The 20,913-nt window shown below is 43.7% G+C and overlaps 1 protein-coding gene across 1 annotated transcript in view; it reads right to left on the bottom strand.

The window, feature by feature from the left end:
• Window positions 1–20,913, bottom strand: part of MAD1L1 (mitotic arrest deficient 1 like 1) — a 366,287-nt gene that overhangs the window by 169,023 nt on the left and 176,351 nt on the right. Inside the window, exons 13-14 of the mRNA XM_054081023.1 lie at window positions 19,992–20,048; window positions 1,653–1,741 (exon numbers count right to left, since the gene is read on the bottom strand). Coding sequence (XP_053936998.1) covers window positions 1,653–1,741; window positions 19,992–20,048 — 146 coding nt within the window. The remainder of the gene's footprint in view (window positions 1–1,652; window positions 1,742–19,991; window positions 20,049–20,913) is intronic.

Below are 20,913 nucleotides of genomic sequence, written 5' to 3'. Positions count from 1 at the left end.
TCCTACATGAAAGGGTGCTGCAGTCCATACCAGCCCGGGGAGGGAGAGACCGAGGAGTACTACTGCAGAAATAATCTGAAAACCTTCAGCTCCCAGAAGACAGCAAACAGGATGCTGGCTTTCCTGATAGAGAGGTACATTATTAATCAGGAGTGACGGGTTTAACGTTGCTGAAGAGGTGTTGAATACTTCTGCAGCAGAATAAACATCAGGTTTCAGAGGGTCTGGCGCGCCTTAGCAAAGGAAAAACCTGAATGAGCTCAATTCTTAACAAACATCCCCAATATGCAAAAGCAGACAGGTTCTTCTCTCTGGGAAAAGGGAAGCCATAGCCTACTATCATCTACCAGAACACAAACATATGATAGAATAAAAACCAGAGATGTATGCCTTGGGTCTTCAGAACTACTACACCACCTTGCGGGAACTGTAGGAGCGAGTGTCTAAGATTCAGTGTACAGCCCTAAAACACATTGGAATAGCTTAGCTGGACATGTGTTATTCTCAAACACCTTCTCTTGCCTACAGAACCAGGCTTTCAAAGCCTTAAAACATGGTCCAGAGGCAAAGCACAGGAGCAAAGTCATAACGTACAGGCCAGTAGTTTCTGCATTCTGCAGGATTCCACTTGCTGCAAAATCTCGCTTTCAGTCCTAAGAGGCACAAACACTTTATAGTGATGGAAGTGAAAATATAAAAGAATTAAGAAATGCAACTCCAGCCAAAGTCTTACACCAGCTGAGAATAAAAAAACTCAGCCCATCAAGAACTGATTTGCTTACCTTAAATAAAAGGAACTTTACTAAACATCCACAAACAGATGAACTTTCCTGTGCTCAGTATTTATTGTGTCATCTGGTTTGGAATGGAAGCTGTAAATGCTTTAATAAATACATGGCAAGGTTGTCTACTTTCACTGTAGCTTTTGTAAATGCTCATGTATCCTCTGCTGAAATGCTGTTTTGTAACTCCTCTTTCACTGAGTCACGACAGGTATCCCTCTGCCATCTGCAGCAATGCACAAGGGGAAACATCCCTCTTTTATCTCCAGTGCTACACATGCATCAGTATTACAAAAGCTGTATTCTAAACCTCTTTACACACATGCCAACAGATCCTGTGTTTACAGTCAAGATTTGGTCAAAATAAGAAACAAACAGAAATGCTGTTTCCACAGGAAAGAAAGTCAACAGGGGGAAGAACGATGTAGACGCCAGTCTTGTAAATTAACCGAGCGCAAAGGACTCCAAACATTAAAAGAAAAGAGCCTGCAGCCTCCCAAAAGATAGAAAAGCTTATAAAATATCTAAATGCAGGAAAGGTCAGGGGCTGAGGCTTTCTGTTAATGCTTCATGGATTTCTCATGTCCATAAAAGCTGTCAGGAAAGTAAAAAGCATTCTTGGGAAAAGAACATCCTACTTCAAAAATACAAGGAACGCATGTTTTGACTGATGCTACCACGCCGTTCTCAGCACAGCAGGCAGCCTACATCCACAGGCAGTCTACACGCACTGTAGCATGGTGAGGCCCTGTACCTGGTCACATCATGGCAATAACCAGAGCAGGCAGTGAAACTGCCTCGGGCATTTCCATTCTCATTAGTTCCACTGAAAACAGTACAATCTTCGCAGCCTTCCTTGGCTTTGCCTACCTGAGTGTGGCAACCTCTTCCTTGGTGATGATGGTACTTGGCTCAGCTGTGCACTCTTGAGACTTCAGGACCTTCATCTCCACCTCCAGCTGCAGAAGAGAAAAGGCGTCACTTCCTCATATACCAATAAGGGGCAAACATGAACAGCAAGGGGAGGAAAAGCAAATCATGATGATCTGCACAGACCAGACCATTCTCAGGATACAGATGGGAAGCATAACTCTACACGTGTTGAATGTCAAATACTCGGTTAACCCTGCCCTCCCTTGCAACCCCTTTTGCCTTCCCTAACATTTCCTCCCAGGTAGATGAGGCAGAGAAAGTTGACTGTTTCTAAGCAAAGCTTCTGCTTCTCTTCCAGATAGTTCCCCACACTGTCCCCCATGGATAACGGGATGCAGAGTATTAGGAGCTCACTGGTACCCGAGATTCAGTATTGACAGTTCAATCTCATTTAACTGCACTTTTTCCCATAAGAAATGACCCACAGGATTATGCTGTCTTGTCCAAGACGCCTCTGAGACACATACGTTGCATCCTAAAGACTGGGGAATGTTTCCAGCACGTTCCAACACACACTTCTCGCTCAAGCTGCCCAGGTAAGTCTGGTGGAACAATGAAGAATACTTTCTGCCTCTGGCCTTGCTTGGGAAGAAACTCACAAGAAACACCTCGAAATCCTAGAAACAGGAAAGCTTTTTACCAGACTCTACCATCCCCAGGCTCCCTCACTTATGGGAATCTGTATGCCCAATTCAGCTATCAAGACAATGCCCAGATCGCTAAATGACATGTTACTTGTTTCTAAACCTCTCAGTAAATGATTTATTAAGGAGCACAAGCAGCGACAAACTACCTAGAGGATACTCAAGCTTCTGTTCTAGCAACATCTCCCTGCTTAGACCTCCTTCACACTCATCCTTCAGATTGTGGATTTCCTTTTGCCACGTGTCCTTTAGCACCTGGTGACTAATTCCCCCAATAAATCTATTGACAGAAACAATATTTTTAAATTACAAGAAAAAATTATAAGCAATCGAGACCTAACTATAGCTGCAAAACTTGTGACCACAGAGAGTTCAGTGCTCAGCATCGAGGTAACAAGCCATTAATACACCATTCTCTTTGGCAGCACCGATTAGACTTGTAGAGCAAAATCCCATTGCAACGTCAACTTTGAGCTGGCAGAAACTCCCCTATTTTACAAGGAAGGGGAGCGTACTGACACGTGTAGTCATATTGCTCAGCCAGAACTGAAATTTTGACATATTATGTCCTTGCCCTTCCAGCCTTACCAGAAAAGACAGACAGAGCACGGCAGCATTGCGAGCAGGAAAGGGCAGAAAAAGGATGGTTGGGTTGTTCTCCCTCCCCTTTCGGATACCACAGCGAGGGAGCAGAGAGAGGGTAAAAAAAGGCTTTAGCCAAATTTCCCTCAGTACCCCAAAGTCCTGCATTCTCCCCTTGCCTATCAAAAGGCATCCAGGAAGAAAAAATAAGCAAAGGCCCACCTGCACCATCAGGCTGTACAAATGTTAATGTATATTAGCTGCTTGATAAGATTATCACAGTCAGAAATGCTTCCCTCAATTTTCTGATTACTGAGCTTATCTCTCTCAGCTCAGCCCATCACAGATGGCTGGGGATAAAGCAAGCATGCTAGATAATTCCAGGAATGTGAATAAAAGGTACTGGGACGAGGAGCAGGCTTCGATTCCAAACTCCTCCTCGCAGGAAAACACTCATTATATCTCCCATTTCCTGTGTCTGCTGAAGCCTGGATACATTTGCTATTTAAGAGTTTTGTGCCGCTTTCTGGACTGCATGTGGACAGCATTTGAAGATGGAAGGGTTGGTAAATATGTTATTTATCATAGCTAAGCGGGCTCAGCCTTGAGTCCAACCACCACCTGCTCACCAACATGAGCAGATAAATCATGGTCACATTCTCGGGGGAGCAGGGGGGATGGAGGGGGTGGGTGAGTAATCTGCTATTGTGATCTGGGGTCTCTTGTGTTGGCTGCATCGAGAGGAAAAAATGGAGTATTTAATGGGAAAAGGAGACGGGAGAGTGAATGCGCGCACGGTCAAATGAACGCTGCCAGGAAAAGCATCCGTGCGGGTCTTGCCTGATACACAGCAATGACAAATTAGTGCCAGGTACGCTCAGTAGCTGCATGATGAGATTCTGCTGGGTTTCTAAGAATAAGCTGCTGAAGGAGAATGAGGAAGGAAGGGTACAGGGACTGTAAGGGCATTTTATGTCATTTCTGTGTCCTACTAATTTTCAAGCGCCAAAACTACCCAGACTGAAAATCTGATGAGCATGAGGTGAGAAGGCAGAGGAGGGCACAGTGACGTCTTCATGGATGAAACTAGCCCCAGCAGTTAAATATTGATGTAGACCCGTTTCCCTCAACTAGGATTAAAAGTACTGGAGGTTTGAAGTTCAGGCCAAGGCACAACTTTGAGCCACAGCAAATTATTATCATTAAAACCTCACTAATTGTTTATGAAAAAGAGTAAAACAATTAAGATATTAAATACTTCTTTCAAAAAATATTCTGCTTGTTTCCTTTAAGTGTTGGGTTTTCAGTGAGGAAAACAGCACTATCCGACGATCTCACCCAGAATATTAAAAATGTTATTTGTGTCTTTACCCATATAAAGCTGTATCAGATATTGGCACCACCTGCTCCTCCAGCCGGATCTTCCTAGAATCATAGAATGGTTTGGGTTGGAAGGGACCTTAAAGATCATCCAGTTCCAACCCCTGCCATAAGCAGGGACACCTCCCACTGGATCAGGTTGTTCAAAGCCTCATTCAGCCTGGGATGACACAGGGAAGACAGAAAGCAGAGAAAAAGAGAAAGCAGCAGCAGAACTGGATGAGGAAAACAAGCCATGGAAAGGCAGTAATAGAATACAAACCCACATTCTACATAATTTTCAGCACTATGTGCAAGCCCAGGAGGTGGGGAGGTTGCCGAGATCATTCCCCTCGACACAGCCCCTCGGGACAGCTTCAGGGACCGGGCGATGAACATGCAATGACTCATTGTGGTGGCAGAGTCTGTTCCTTCCTGTCCTCCTGGAACCAATGGCACCGAATGGCCTCCAGAAGGGGTAAGGAGAGGAAGAGCCAATCTCCTCTTGCTGTTTTCTCTGCCCAATTCCCATCGCATCCCTTTTCCTCAATTAATTTCCAGTCCCGGTCTCTCTTGTTCACCAGATGCCGCTTTCAGCAGGCATTTTCTGCTTTATGGACTAACTCAATATTCCTGCCTAAACTCTTCCAAATTTTATCAATAATTTTATATAACTGGCTGAGTTAAACTTTTATTACCTGGAATACATTAAACTAGTAGCAGCCATTATCCGGCAGAGAGGGGAATGGGGCTGCTTAAATTACAGCTCATTGCTGTATTCCCTCATTCAGTACAAATGACCTCGGTCAGGCTTGGATCCTTTAGCTCTCTTTTATGTTGATCTGGCTTTTTTAACAAGCAGCAAGAGCAGAGAGAGAACATTGTCCCCAAATACAGCGCCGCATCACTCATCAGGAAAACTGCACAAGAGAGACTAAGTACCTATAGCTCCTGCAGGAACCTCAGGGTTAATATTGCCCAGGATCAGACCCTGTACACGGGTCCTAACTGGAGAGAACACAGCAGCAACTTGAAAAGAAAACAAGCTATTATTTCAGTTATCCGAGGTTTTTACAACTCTAGAAAAGGCAGAATAATGAGTAATATCAGAGCCTATGACTTGTGAATAAAACACATAGAGGGGTACTTAACATTTTGACTATGTGATGTTCTCTTCTGAGAACATACCGGAGCCTCTTGCTCTCAACCTAAAATGATCCCGTTTATCCTGAACATTTTCTACTCTCACTTCATCAGCATGAATTTCAGACCAGCTTTATTGCTCTCAACAGGAAGTGATCAGGGCACATCCAGTATAGAGAATAACTTTAGAATGTCCACTTCCACAAATACGCAAGTACCCCAGAAATGAAACGCAAACACTTGCCAAAATAAATACCGCCATCATTATTTACAAGGGAGAACATGGATGGATTTATACCTAGTGTTTAATTAAATGAAATAACATTCGTCTTTCAGCCTTATTTTGAAACCTGCCTGGACAGGATTTCAAGATGGTAGTTCTCCTCCAAGTGTTAATGACATAGCAAACACCCACAGCAGCGTAAGAAATGTGTTTTCTGCTGGTTGTCTCTTCTGCAGGAATTATTTAAAGATACATGAGATGACAGGAGAAACAAAATTATAAATTCATCTCCTGACAGCTAGAAGAAACAAAACTTTACTTTAGAGAGCTGATTTTCTTGGTATATTTCTGGAATTTGTCATTTTTGATCCATATTTGATCCACGTTTGTCCTCTCCAAAAGAAGCACTCCAAATTCCCGCAATGCTGTGGACCTGCTGTTCCTCCCACTTGGTTCCAGCAGGCTTCAGCCTTCCTTTCCACAGCATCCTACTGACCTACTGTCCACATCCCGCCTTCAGAATGAGACTTACCATGGGACCTAAACTTCTACATCGAATCAGTCCACATTTAAAACTTTACAAACTTCAATACACTCAATTAATGACTAAACCTCTGTTCGCGAGCCTCCTTTTGGGTAGGAAAGTACAAAAAGGAGTCAAAATCTAAAGTATTTCAAGTCAGGATTTGCCTGTTGAGAAAGGGGCTGGTTTAGTCGCCCACATCATGTACACGTATTCCACAGAACACATGCTGGAGACACACAGTTATTATTTGAATAATGAGTGAATTTTAGTGAGGGGCTGATACAGCAATCTTCTCCTGATGAAGTGTGTTTGCACGTCATTCAGCATTCTTGGAACTGTAAAAAGCAGGAAATGCTGAATCCATTATAAATGTCTAAAGGTTTATTTAACAATGGGCTGATGCAACATCCTTTGAAAGGCCTTCCTCAGCAAAAGAGCTGATTTTAAAAGGCAGAGATAAATAGGAACTGAATTGCATGGAGCCAGCACGGAAAGGTGAATTGAGAGGTTGTGTTTGACTACAAGTCTCAACACAATTCAAGGAGCTATTTAAATACATAAATATTTAAACGTATGAAAACCAAGCAGACTCAGAAAGGAAGCATGTACACTAAAATAGACAAGAACAAAGAAACGGGATCCTGAGCATGACACACACACCAAGGTGTGAAAACAGGTGAACTACTGTTCCCCAGGAGCCTCATAGAGCAGTTATCCCAGTGACGCTATTTGTGCTTCTCTTCAAAGGATGCAGCAGTGACTAAGGATATACGTTTGCCTCTTTCCCCAGCACAGCAAGCTTGGTGACCTCCCACCTTCTCCAAGCTTACAAATCTGGCATCAGGAGAGAAACCAACATCCATGAATACCAGGAAGTTCATTTGGGTGTCCAGCCACACTACAAAGTAGGATGACACCATGCTGAGCACTTCCATAGATCATCCTGCTCAGCAAAAGCAGTGTCACCTCTTCCATACGCCCAAGTCCACTGACATTCTGAAAGGCTGTTCCCCTAAAACATCTCCAGAGAAGCACACGGAGGGAACGAAGGCTCACCAGATTTCTTGGTGAACTTCACTCTTCTTCAAAGAAACAGGACAATACTTGCAAAACAAAATATCACTCGCCACTTAGAAGCAGCCCAGGATTAGTTGGTACATTTGCTTGGGAAAATTAAGCCTTGATGCTACTGTGAAACAGAAAATACAAACCCAAAGAAAATCAGAGATTCAATAAAAAGCGGTGTAGAACTACCTATTTCCCACTTGGCTGAAGCAAAACAATAAATATTGTTTTCTCCTCTTTAAAGACAAAGGCTAGCTGGATCAGAGTTGCTGGTCTCTATGGGTTATCCCATCTGTAACAAACTTGGTCTGCTTTTATCACTGAGAAGACAGAGCCAGAAGCAATCTTGCAGCAAAGAGTTTCCTAAAAACAAATGCACGCACATCTATTATTGTAGACCCACACAGACTGGAAAATGGACATATGCTGACTTCTGCTTCTCTCCAGTGCAGTCTGGATTGCAGTTTTTCTCCTCCTGTTGCAGCAAAAAGAGAGCAATTTTTCAAGTTTATGCCGAATGTCATTCTATTTCATTTCCAAATATAATCTCCCAGAGAGAAGGTTCGCTTGCCCTATTTCCAATCTCTAAAGTTAATACACAAATTTATATTCCTTTCTCCCACTCGCTCTCCTAAATTAAGAGGTGTAATTACCAGGAACGCTTGCTACAAACGAATAAAGTGCCAAGGGAGAAGGAGCTGTCACCGCTGGACGCCTGCAGCAGCCACCCTCCTCTTGCTCCCATCCCTGGAGGATCCTGCTTATGAGGCAGTTTCTATCTTTCCTATTAGTGGGGTGAGCTCACGCACAGGAGCAGCCGCTAACCCCTCCCTTTCCAGGCAGGACAATCATAAGACACAAAATCACAAAATTAACTTCAGCCTGCCAAGGAGCCACCGGTGCTTGCATGGATCATTCCTCCCCAATTCACCTTTGGGTTCTCCCCTGTTCCGTTGACCTCTCATGTGATGTCACATTTCCTTAATGACAGTGGAGAAACTCAGATGTGCCATCTAAAAATTCAGCCCCAGTCTCATCCCTCTCCCCATCTCCAGCACCCTCTCAAAAGGAAGATTGATTATTATAATCAGATGTAGCTCTGACACACCATTTGCATTTTCAAAGCACAGCATAGTCATTAACTAATTCATCTACCTCAAGGGAACTCTAACGAGCTTTCACCTCTCTCCCCTCTGATTCCCAATCCGCAGGCAGTCCACAGCCTTGCTTCAAACACCTCCCCTCTACATTGTGGTGCACCAGCGCGACTTGGTGAAACTCCAGGCGCATTCAGTGAGCCAAATTCAGCCCCACCGCAGAGGAACCCAGCCCTGCTGCTAGCGACCGAAGAGGCAAACGCACAGACACCCTATTTAAAGCAATTATCCTATGGTATCCATAGGTGATCACAGTGGTGTAGGGTATTACAGGAAACGGTTTCTATTCTGCAAAACAAGGCCAATGCCTTCAGGGTCCCAAAATTTCGATCCTCCCCTAAGAACAGCATCAGCTGTGAGCCTGAGCCACCCATGGGTGTCCCACACAACAGCAGATGATTGCTGAAGACCGATAATGTCCAACTGGAAGTGCTTAACCCGTGTTTAGATGATACATTTCGAATACGACTGTTCGGAATACTTAAGAGGAAAAAAGAAAATCAGGAAAGTATTTCTTTTCTCTCTCTTGCTTTTTAACCCTCAGCAAATAGGTGTTACTTGACCAGAGGATAAGGCGACAGTACTGATACTCTGCAGCAAGGCACTAAGGACCAACCAAGACTTGGTGTCTCAATTGAGGGTGCAAAGGGGAGTACAAACTCCTGCAGATTTGAGCAGCCTCAACGCTCAGCTGACCCTTTCAGTGTGACACTCAGGGACCCCTTTATCCACAAGTGGGACGTACAAAACCACAAATGGGCTCTGGAAGGAGCCTGTCATCCTGTCTGAAGGACAGATGCTCTGCTGACGCTCTGAAGGCAACTGCCCTGGTCACCAGCACAAACTCCATCCATGTCAACAGCAAGTAACGTGCAATACCAGTCACAACTTTTGTCCTCCTAAGCTCTGTTCCTCAATTTACACTGTATTTATTTCTTTCTGGTACTCTGGGATGGGTGCAAGATGTGAAAGCTTGGAAATAAGCACCACTGGTCATTGCAGCAGGATGGAAGTTGACCCAGAGCTCAAAATGAACAAAACTGGTAAATTCAAGGGGTAGAGGAGCCAATATCCTGTGCAAGAGACCCACAAAGCAAGGGAACTGGAGATGTCAATTTAAACTCATGAGTTTATTCAAGTATAATTACATATTTCAAGTCTTGCTTCAACAGGAAAGTACTGATGAGGAATCTCTTCCTCTCCATCTTGCCACAACCCTGTCCAGTCCACACTCCCAGGCGTTGCTATGAGACATCATCACCACCGCACGACAAAAATCCCTGATAGCTCCACATCCAAAAAACTTCTTTGCTCTAACAGCTCATTCTGAAGAAGGATCACCTAATTTCCCTGTTTGTTCGGCTCAGAGCCTCTCTGCTGTTATCAGTCGCGCTTCACCACTTTCACCAGCGTGCAGATGACTGTTCCCTTTAATTACTACCGAAAGCTCCTCCCACCAGGGAGAGCGAAACAGCTGGTGTCCACAGAGAGAAGGAAACTCTGGAGTAATTAGCTTTAAACGGCTGACACCTCCTACCCGTTACTCCTGGTTAGAGCTGCAAAACACAGCATAACAATCCCTTTAGGGAACCTGTCAAGGTGTCGGACTGAATGTGCCGCAACCCCATCCAGTGCAGCAGCGGCACTGATGCAATGGAGTTATCTGCTCTCAAGAAGAGGTCACTTCTTTCAGGCAGGAGCAGGCACTTTTGCTAGGAAGAAGTCCGCTAGCAGCAGTAATTCCCAGGCAGAGCCACAAATAAATCTGCAAAGATGTCACACCTCCTCCGTATAAAGTTTGAATACAGTTTGTTTCCTGAAAATAGACCCTCGAGGAGTTGCTGGAGCAATCACTCAACAACTCTCATTAAACGGCAGCTTGTAATTCCACCTCTCACCCCCTCATCAGTTTTCTTGTTGAAAAGTCATCACATCATAAACAGCCGGAGAAGAATCTCTGCACTTTCCTGACCACCTAGGAAGATCAAAGGGGAAAGGGAAGAGGAATCTAACATCCATTTTTGCTCCTTCATCTCCTAACATTAATACAGCGGAGCCAATCTCTGCTTAATACTGTAAGAGAGCAAAGGAGTCTTCACCAAGTGCTAGACTTGAAAATTTAACTTAATCTTCTTGCTGTGGCTCACATGGAAAAACCCACAGCCTGTACACTTCAACATCCTTCTAAGAACAGTGCTCTCGCTCCTATTCATCTCCTCCCAATTCCGCAGCCAGGAGCACTGTTTTCCGGCCGATCCGCCTCAGCAAAGAGAGGCAGGGAGAGCAGGGACAGCAGGGCTCCATACTCAAGGTGCCTTTTGATCTCCCAGAGATGGAAAACATGAGGATAGGGCAGGAGATCCAGCCAGGGGAAAGCAGCAGCTCCCACAACAGAGCCTCCCAGCTGCCTTCAAGAAAGCGGCAGATGCTTGGAGGAGTCTTGTTCCCCAAACCCTTCCGCAAGGAACAGGCGGAAAAGCAGATTTAAGGTTTTCTAGCTAAATGACCCAACCTGAGGCCCTTACGCGACAGCAAGCAGTGGGCTTTTAATGTGTAAAAAGTGGGAAATGTCTCTCCTGGTGCCAAAAAGCAAAGGTTATGGGGCCGTGCCAAGACTGCTCTGCCCATGTCAGCCTCTTGGGATCATGCCTGTGGTCCCCATCAGTTGCCAGGAAGCAATCACGGAAGAAGAGAAGCACAAAACAATTCCCTCTCAAATACCATACGTTCAGTTCTGATGCCAAAACAGAAACCTGGCATTTTAACCTTTGGCGAACATGTTCTTGCTGCCACCAGCAATACGCTCTGAGGTCCAGCTTGGAAGGGAGGGAAGGTGTAATAGATGTGTGGTGGATGACATTAGCACTGAACACAGCTTCAACAGGACAGGGCCTGGCAGGAGCTCGATTTTAAACAGCCAGTCTTTAGAGGTTAATGAAATATTCATACGTAAGTTAAAATTCTCCTGACAAGCTAGATCCTGTAATACAACAAAGGGTTGTCAGCCTCAATTAAGCGATTCCAAAGAGGCAGGGCACTGCCATTCATTATTTACCAAGAGGTCACAGGAAAAATTTTGCTCTATGATCTTCTTCTCTCTGTGGATAAATTAGGTTTTGCAGCTCCTGCTGGAGAACTCCACTGTTCTGACAGAGAGACCCCAGCCCGCCACCACCACCACCTCCCCCTAGCATCTAAGAGCCAAAGGTAAAAAACATTGGGAACAAGCTCTTCTAAGGGCACTGAGACACAAAAAGATGGAAAGCAAAACAATATAGCAAGGTGATTAGGCTGTCAGTGCAGGGACTAAGACGATCTTGAAACTTCATTTTTTAGGCCTTTATCTCTCTTTTTGTACATCCAAAGCCAGTCCTGGGCAAGAAGAAAAGCATCCAGCTACCTTTGAGCTACAGGCACATCCACTGACCATGCTCTCAATGCCCTCCTCCATCCCATAACTAGAGATCCTCTCATTCTCCCTCATCGTCAGGATAAACTGTGCCTACAGAACGGCATTTCTCAGCTCAGATCTCTAAGCATAGCCTCTTCTGAGGCAGGTACAACTTCCAAGACTGTGAAAGCAGGAGGAAACGGGTCTCCATGCTTGTCACAACCCAGCTGGAGATTAATGATCTCTTTGTCCCATCCTAACACACCTGTTCAACAGACCAAGTCTTCCTTTCCCTCTCTGGACGTGCACTGGAAGCACGTGGTTCTTCTACAGCTTCTTCAACCTGCCTTTCAGGAAAGGCAGAAAAATAGAAGAAATTACTGAACCCTAGAGGTATCCAGCACCTCTCATCCTATTTTCCCCAATCTCTCAAAACACTGAAAATAGCAAGGAGCCTCTGCACCCTCCAGGAAATTTTAGTTTAACCAAATCAAACCACGTGAGGCTGAGGTAGCCCATAAACTTCTTACAGACCCTGTGAGGGTGGATGTGGCCTGGAAAAGCACAGTGCTTGCATGCGCACTAACAATGCCTTTTGTGCCTCAAGGCTGTTGCCACTATAATAAGGCCTCTGATAATATCTCTGCCCCACTCATTGTATTGTACCAACTCAGTGGAACTCAGATTTTGCAGCGACAACAGGACCACGCTAACTGCAGCACAGCATTAGGAACACGAACCACCTCTCTCCTCTGCTCAACAACTGAAGGGAAAAAAGCCCTGCCTGCTTCTCTCTCTCCCGAGTTCTTACTCCAATTATAATCCTGCAATGTGAAGGTAAGAGCACATTATCAACTCTCAGCCTATTTCCAAGCGGAAAAGTGGAGCAGTCGCTATCATCTCTTTTACCAAAAAAGGAACCTTTTGGGTTGTCAGCACAGCTCTGGATTTACGGGTGCACCTGCAGCAAGGAGTCCTCTCCAAATGGTGGACCAAGAACCAGATCACTGTCCCTGCATCCCTTATGAGCTTGAATTGCCAGTCAGCTTTGGGTCAAACTATTTTCCCGCAATCCGGCAGCACCTGCCCCACAGGGAGCTCTCGGTAAGGCAGCTCTGCACTTGATGCAGCTATATTTCTTCTTTCTGAAAGTCCTAACCTCACGTCAGCTCTTATCGCCTTCGGTAAGAAAATGAAAGCAGTCCTGGTGAAATCAAACAGTGCTGTCAAGTTCCATAAAACTTTCAGGTTAATGGATCCAACAGCAGGTTCATTTGTGTAATGGGACTTTTAAACAGACCGTTTATTTCTTTTTAATTTGAAAGGAATGTACTATTTGATCCCATGTGCCTGGCTAGATTTTTAAAACAGAGATAAGCCAGAAGAATTGACTCATTAAGTCTCTTCTTATAACCTAATTAAAATAGCACCGAGATAGTAACATGCACAAGTGTAATGCACTGACCGCCTCTCCAGTCTACAAGCAGTTTATTAGCACTCACCTACCAGCGTCCCAAAGCTTCCACAACTCTTTCCGCTTTGCCCACAGTCAACACACAATGGATGTTTCTGACGCTGCCACAGTTTTGTGCGCTGAACATGAATTTTCTAAAAGGGAACGTAGAGCAGATGCAACACAACCAACTGCGGCCGTTCATTCCCCATGCTAAGACAGGACAAAAAGAAATCTTGCCTCTGTTCCTCAGAGCTCACTATATTCCTACACCATGGGGAACAGCAAGGACTAATTTTAATGCACTTGTTTACAACAGGCACTGAGAGAGCGCTCTCGGCTTGGGCAAGGAGAAGAGTGACTGAATACTCCCATCCCTTCGTTCTAGGGTTTAGTCTACCAGGAGAAGCAAAGCTCTACAGTAAAAACCTAGGGAGAAAAGTTGAAACAGCATCGATGACTCCTGCACACTCACTCTCCTTCTTCCAACAAACCACATTTCTAAATTAACAAGACCACATGATAAAGTAAAGAATAACACAAACACTGTGAAGTATATACAGAACAACAAGCTCTGCTGTATATACAGTACAGACAGCAAACAAGGTCTGCTGGAGTAAAAATCCCTCATACAAGAAAAAGGCATCTCCGGCGTTGATCATGAAATCATATTTAAAACAAACAAATTTCAGTGAAGATCTCGGGTCATAAAATAGAACTGCATAAACACAATTACTGATAGCACAAAGCAGGGCGGCTTTTATCAGAGAGGAGCATAAACAGCTCTGAAAGAAACAAGGTAGGTGAAAACTGAAGGAACTGCAGCAGAATTGAAATGCAGTAGTGCATGACACACTAGGTAGAGCCTCTCCTAGAGTCTTCATCAGTCAGAAACTAGAGAGGAGGACAAAGAGCTGGGTGGATTAACAGATGACGGGATGAACACCAGTGCCATGCAGCAGTGGACATGGGTAATGCGATTCTGTAATGGAAGAGCTGAGCTACCCCTCGGGCAGAGACGGACCTGCCTGTACTGGATGTAGAAGATACTTCTGTAGAAGCTACTGCTGAAACATCAGCTGGAATGACGTGACCACTGTGGTTACTCAACTTCAAAGGAGAGGCAGAAAAATATGAAGAGATTTAAAGCAAGCTGCAGGATTCATGAGGAGACTGAAGAGCCTGTTTTAAGAGAAGACTGAAAGAGCTTGATTTGTTTAACCTAAACGAAATTCTGGGAGAGAGCAATTGTTCTCTATAAATATGTCACAGCGTAAGTATGAGGGAGGAAGAACAGTCACTGCAGTTTAAGGAGAACATTAGCACAAGAAAAAAAAACGGACATTAACTGCACATATATTTTCAGTTGGAACTGGGAAGGTTTCAGCTATCAGAGCAGGCTTTCAATGACAGAAATGGGACAAACAACCTAAGCAGCATCAAAAGCTTGATAAATTTATGAACTAAGTTATATGCTGCCACTTCCTCAAAGGAGTGGACTTCATGATCAAGGAGTCCTTTTCCACCCTTCTGTTTCTATATCATTTCATGCTGGATCAGCCTCTTTTTGCTCCCTCTTTACAACCAGTTTCGTGGTTTTCATTCCGAGTTGAGAACTGGACATTTCCCTAAAATTGCCTTACTAACACTACTGCTGCGCTCGTGGTTCTGCTCAGCTGAGTGCCACGCTACCTCTCTGCCTTGGGTTTGGTTGTCTCACGCAAGATGTTAGGGTGAGATCTGTCAATCGCTAAGGAGGTTTGCTGTTATCTTACTAAATCAGTTCGGAAATGATGAAATGTACTTTAGATAGATGGAGACTTCCTGCACCGGTCGGTTGTCTCCTGTTCCCTCCCAACCTGTTGGTTCTATAGATGTTCCAGCAAAGCTTCCTTTTCATTTGTAACCACTATGGTTACGTACTCTAATCCCACATTTAATTGCCATCCCATTGTAGATAACACAGAGAATTTTCATTTCCACTAACAAACACCACTTTTGTTCTCATGCCTGGTCTGTTGTATTGCTTGCTTTATATCCAATAATTCTTAAATGAGAATTAACTATATTGACAAGTTATCCAGGGCAGATGTACTTGTATACTTTGTATACTAATGTTCACTTCTTTCATATTATCTCCCCTAAAGTAAAATGCAACAGGACTTTTATCCTCACCAGGCATCTCTCAAGTATCAAAAGTCACAGTTCTTAAAAGTTTAGAGGTCTGGTAACCATTGGAAAGTGAAGTCATAGTAATAATGCAAATGGTTTATGAACTGTGTGGGTCTCTTGTTTTTTGGGTATTGAGGCCTGTTGCGGTTTTCCCAAATTTGCAATTTTTTTCCATCTGACCTTCCAGGTAACACCTGGTTCCCACCCACATCGCGCACAGTGTTCTCTGAGTTGCTTTCTTTCATGTATTCTCCTTTGTCTTCATGACATCTCCTGATAACCATCAGTGTAGGTAGTCGCTGACATTTAAGCTAATCCCAAACATTATGGTTTCGATCAGACTGAACACGATTTGGCTCCTTAACGATTCCTGACCTGCTGCCCTTAAAAAAAGGTCTCTTGTTCTTTGCAGAGGGTTAACCAACACTTTTATACTCAAGGCAAAGGACATTCATTATTTTAATTTTTAAGGTGATTTTATTTCTTCTGTAAGGACACTCAACTTATACCATTCATTTTGTGACTGCTACATTCTTGGACTTCAAATCTTCTTTGCCTCTCACCCTGCTAAGCAATTCTTCTGATTCTTATATCCATCCTTTTTAATCTGCTGGAGGGTGAAATATAATTTGTTCCAATGAGCAGTCTATAGATTTCAGAGCCCACATGGGCCAAGCTGTTTTTTGAAGATGAAAGCCAAAAAGATACCCAGAGCACCTCAGGGCAATGAAAATACAGGTGATACTTTTTTAATACCAAGCTGACTTCCCTCAGGGATTAATGATGGAGAAAAAAAATCTTGACATGAATGCCCCCTGCTACAGAACCAGACTGAAAGAAAGCGTAAGATCAGGGATCAGAGCCGGTGCTCGGATGGCAAACTCGAGCCAAACAATTTCCTCCCGTCTACAGAGAGAGATGAAAAAGGCAAATAAAAATTAGAAAACCTACCACACTTCTGCTTCCCTCCCTCAGGGAGAGAAAGAAAAATAATATAACAAACAGGAAAGCATTTTCTACAAATAATATTTTGGTATGAGTGACGCCCTCAGCTCTGTGTCAGTAGAGCATTAAACCAACGAATCAGAAGCAGTAAGATCCTGGGACCACGAAACAGGGAACCGAATGCATGAACTCCATGAGCAATCTCCTGGCTTATCCTGGAGATAAAAGTATTGGAGCACTAACCTCGATAAAGAAAACTTCCAGTGTTGATAGAATTGTCAGAAAAGCATACATAAATACACAAAAGCTGCAGGAATGTGCTTAGGCTCCAAAAAAATCTTCACAATGAAAAACATTCTTCCGGTAAATGAAAGAAACAGAATACCCACAAACCCGTGGGACAACAGAGTCATCTGAGCCCTATCAGCCTGGTGACTCTGTTATGTACCATCTCTCTGGGTAGGCACTGTTCCCTTACAACGGGAACATACTCAAACTGTGAATAAAGAAAAATAAATAAGCAAAGGGTTAGAGGGAGAGAAAAAGCAAAGTTTCATTGTTATAATTACACAGCACAATGATAAGGGTAATTTTTCTTAAATCAAAATAAATTCTAGGTTCAAGTTCCCTGAAGGATGTAAAATATTAGAGGATTTTTTATGGTTCTAATCACAAACTCATTTCTCCAGCCACTACTGGCCGTGCTTAATTAGGGCAAAGTATGTTAATGATGGAGTGGCACAGCCCAGAGATGTCTTCAGTTGCAATATTAATTGCATTTAGGGAAAGAAGCATGAATTGTGCTTATACAAGCTAATTAGTATGGGTTTGCTAATTAATACTGGAAAGTCAAACTGCCTTTGTCTTGTCAGCTGCAATTAGCTGAAGATGTTTAAATTCCTTTCCTTTTATTTGTTCTTCCAGTAGTAAACTCGCTTTCAGCTAACAAGCAATGATCAGGTGCTGGTGCAGCCAAAGGCAGTCAGTGCAGCGAGTCCATCCTACTTTCTCAGGCAGGACCTCATGCCCTGGCCCAGCACAGTGTCCCTATCGCACACACCAACCTTCACCTCGTATTGTCCCTGTGGACATCATTCCCTGAACTAGGACCATCTCCTTGCAAGGACACAGAGCACGCAGATATTCTCTTATTGAGGCCACGATCCCACCAGATTTATCCCACAAGTATTTTACTTTTAAATATTGCTATGTAAAGAATGAATTATTTACCAGGGCATCTAAGACGCTCCCATCACACAGAAGAAATTCCCACCAAACTCGTCAGTGAGATCCAATCAGTTAGTTCATTGCCCCAGCGCACAGCGCTTCATTGCCAGTGCTCCGGGAGGGTGGCAAAGCCATTAGCACTCTTCAGGGCGGCAGCAGAGATGTCATCTCCAAGGAGATTTATCCCAGAAGCAGCCCACAGACCCATCAGACGGCATGATAGCACCTGACGGCTTTATTCTGTTTCACTCAGGGCCATAAGCACGTCTGAAGAACGGCTGATGAAAAGCAATATCCACATCTGTCAACACCCAGAGCAGGACGAGCCCTTCTGCATCCCCCCAGCTGCTAAGCCTTGACATCAAACTATCAATCAGGAGATCACGGGTGAAAAAGGGGAAGAGGGGTGAAAAGGAAGGTGAGATGCCAGGAAGCCAAATCAGGCAAACAATTGCTGGTCAACTTCAAAAGAGTCTGAGAATCAGGCCAGACCCAGCTGAGAGACGGATCTGGAGGGGAACTCTAAACCCCACGTAAAGAACACTTTGTTGGATGGCAGGGAGGAGAGCGAGGCTGACGGTATAACCACTGAAGCCCTTGAAACAGCCTCATCCAAAGGGAAGAGACCTTTGGCCTCCCCTAACATCGTAGAAGACAACAAGCTGCACACCTTTGCCTAGCAGGAAGATTTCTTGTGGGGATGGAAGAGAATCATCTACCACCAGTGAAAAGAAGGAGCTATAGCGTCAGGTTTCTCCTCAAAGGGGAAAAAGAGGAAAAAAGTCTCTCTTCCTCTGTTTGAAGCCATTTTCTTATATTTAGCGAATAAAATTCAAAATGCTGAATAAAGCCCACACCTCACAATCTGCGATCCATTGTCTAAAGCGCTACAGAATACGGCCTAAACATGTGAGATTGATGTTGGCTTTTTACTTGAAGATCACAAGACCTGCAGTTTTCTACTGAGTAACCCTTGGGAATAGGCACTGAACACCGACTGCTGCTTTATCCTCTGCTGATAGATGATGCACAACACCAATTAATGCTTTAACGCTGGAAGTTCCAGTTTCTCCAGCTCTCTGTGAACCTGTTTAATACGCCAAACTCTTGAAGGCAAACAAACAGCTCCAAACCCGGGCTTAACGAGGCTAAAAGAAAAATTTTGAAATGCTTAAAAAAACCACACATCAAAACATTTAAAACATAACAGCAAATTTATCCTCTGATACGTCCAGTGAGCACAACACAAAATGGATTGTATAGAATTTAAAACTATAACAAGGCAGTATGTAATGAAATCAGATGGCAAATAGGATTCATTCATTTTTCTTTGGAAATACCAGTTCTGACCTGTGTCACCAGAAAATTGGCTGAGCATACAAAAATGTTTGCCTACAATGTTAAGACCACCCCAGAACCAGACTCAATTAACACTCTCATGACAGAAAATCTGATGATGAAACAGCAAGGGGCACAGATTAAAAAGCAGAAACAAAGAAACTAGCAGACTTATGGCAATCTATTAATAGCACAGTAAGGGCATGCAGGTCTGCTCTTCAGTGCCCGAGCAGAGTTTAGGCACAAGGCTAAAACCTCAGCGTTAGCACCGTAGCTCATGATTTGTATTTTACAGCAGAGAACTGTTTAGCACCTACTCATCAGGCAGTGATGCACGCCCATCTTTTCATTAAGAACAAAGTGAACCCAGTGTAAAACACATTTATAGAACAAGCATCACCATCTTGGCCACCGCTCAGGTTTTTCTCGCGACTAGAAACACTTGGAGGAATCCCACAACTTGCCCATTAGCAAAAACATTGGTTCACCAAACAGCTTAATGCTGACACCTCATTTATTCCTGAGCATAAAGAATCATACACAACAGTCATGAAACTGCACATAAACCTCCTTGCTTCCTGGTTTTGTGGCCTCTATTAGTTTTCATCCTTGAGGGAAATGCCAATAAAACAGATAAACCCAGCAGAAAATTAACGACATTACAGAAAACTGGTTTGTGGTAATTCTGTCACATCTCATCTGCTTGTCCTTCGTACACTTGAGACTGAGGCCCCCGAAGAAAGGAGTTAATTCAGTATGAAATTACATGCTCGCTTCTGATCTCAAACTGCTAACAAACAGAAAGCAAATTGCCAAAAAAAAAAAATAATAAAGAAGAAGACAGACCACTAGATCTCATCCAATGTTTGTTCCAGGTGAGTACGGAGAAAAAGTACGCCAAGACTAACAGGACAAATACAAACTTTTACAATGTCTATCTGCTATTCATTTCCAAACATTTGGAACTGATCCACTGTTTAATTGAACTACGCTTTGCATGAGTTCCTGCTCTGTAAAACAATAAAAAAAGCCCCAAAAGATGAGCACTTACCATCTCTGCTCTTTGCTTATGATTTCCCACTTCTTCCAGAACTTGAGACAGCTGAGCCTTCAAGACAAAAAAAAGTAGGAAATTAAGTCCAGGACATATATTTTGACATATAATAACACTATGTTCCTCCCTCAAAACCAAAAAAGCCACCAAAGGCAACATAATTTTCATGGCATTGACAAGGAAGGATAAGCATTGGGTCTTGTTATTTCCCGTCACCGTCCCCTTCCATGAGACAGCCGTGTCCCAAAGGGCCTGCAGCCTACAGAGACAAGAACAAAGACGTTTCTTGCAGAGGGGGATTCCACTGGATTAGCTATCCCAAATTTCAATCCCACGGTCCAGTCAGAGAACCACGCTTCCTCTCCATTTCTTTGGAAGTCTCATAAAGAATGGTCTAAAACCCACCCAATCCTGCCAAGCTTAACTTTAGAGAAAGAAGCACCTTCCTCTACAGCTCCTGAATGGTGCGTCTGTGCATGAGGAAAACTGCACAGAAAATGTTCTGCTAAAGTTCTGGGGCAAAGAGTTGGTTTCAGAAGCCTTTAAAACTGTTGTGGAAGAATACAGAGCAGATCCTCTTTGGAAGATAACCCTCCTGAATTTCTGTGAGAAAAGGTCCCAGTACAAGAGGGTTTGGGTTTTAGGAGGAAATCTGAGATTTAAAAAAATCTCAAACCAGATTGGAAATTCCTTGTTTTCCCTGTACTGTTTGGGAGGAAATGGGAATGTGACTCAGAGAGGCAGTTTTCACGTTTGTCTATGAAAAAGGATTTTAAATGACATAGATATTTCAGAGGTAAGAGAAGCCCCACATAGTATTTGAGTGTTACTACTTCCTCTATCTTTTAATTCACAACACTTTGTAGTCTGCCTTCCTCTGGTTAGCAGAAAGCCCCCAAACCAGTCACAACTGATGACA

This window comes from Cuculus canorus, chromosome 15 (assembly GCF_017976375.1).
Source record: "Cuculus canorus isolate bCucCan1 chromosome 15, bCucCan1.pri, whole genome shotgun sequence".
NCBI lineage: Eukaryota > Metazoa > Chordata > Aves > Cuculiformes > Cuculidae > Cuculus > Cuculus canorus.
Note: the sequence above shows the minus strand (reverse complement) of the source record. Positions and strands in the feature narration are given on the sequence as shown.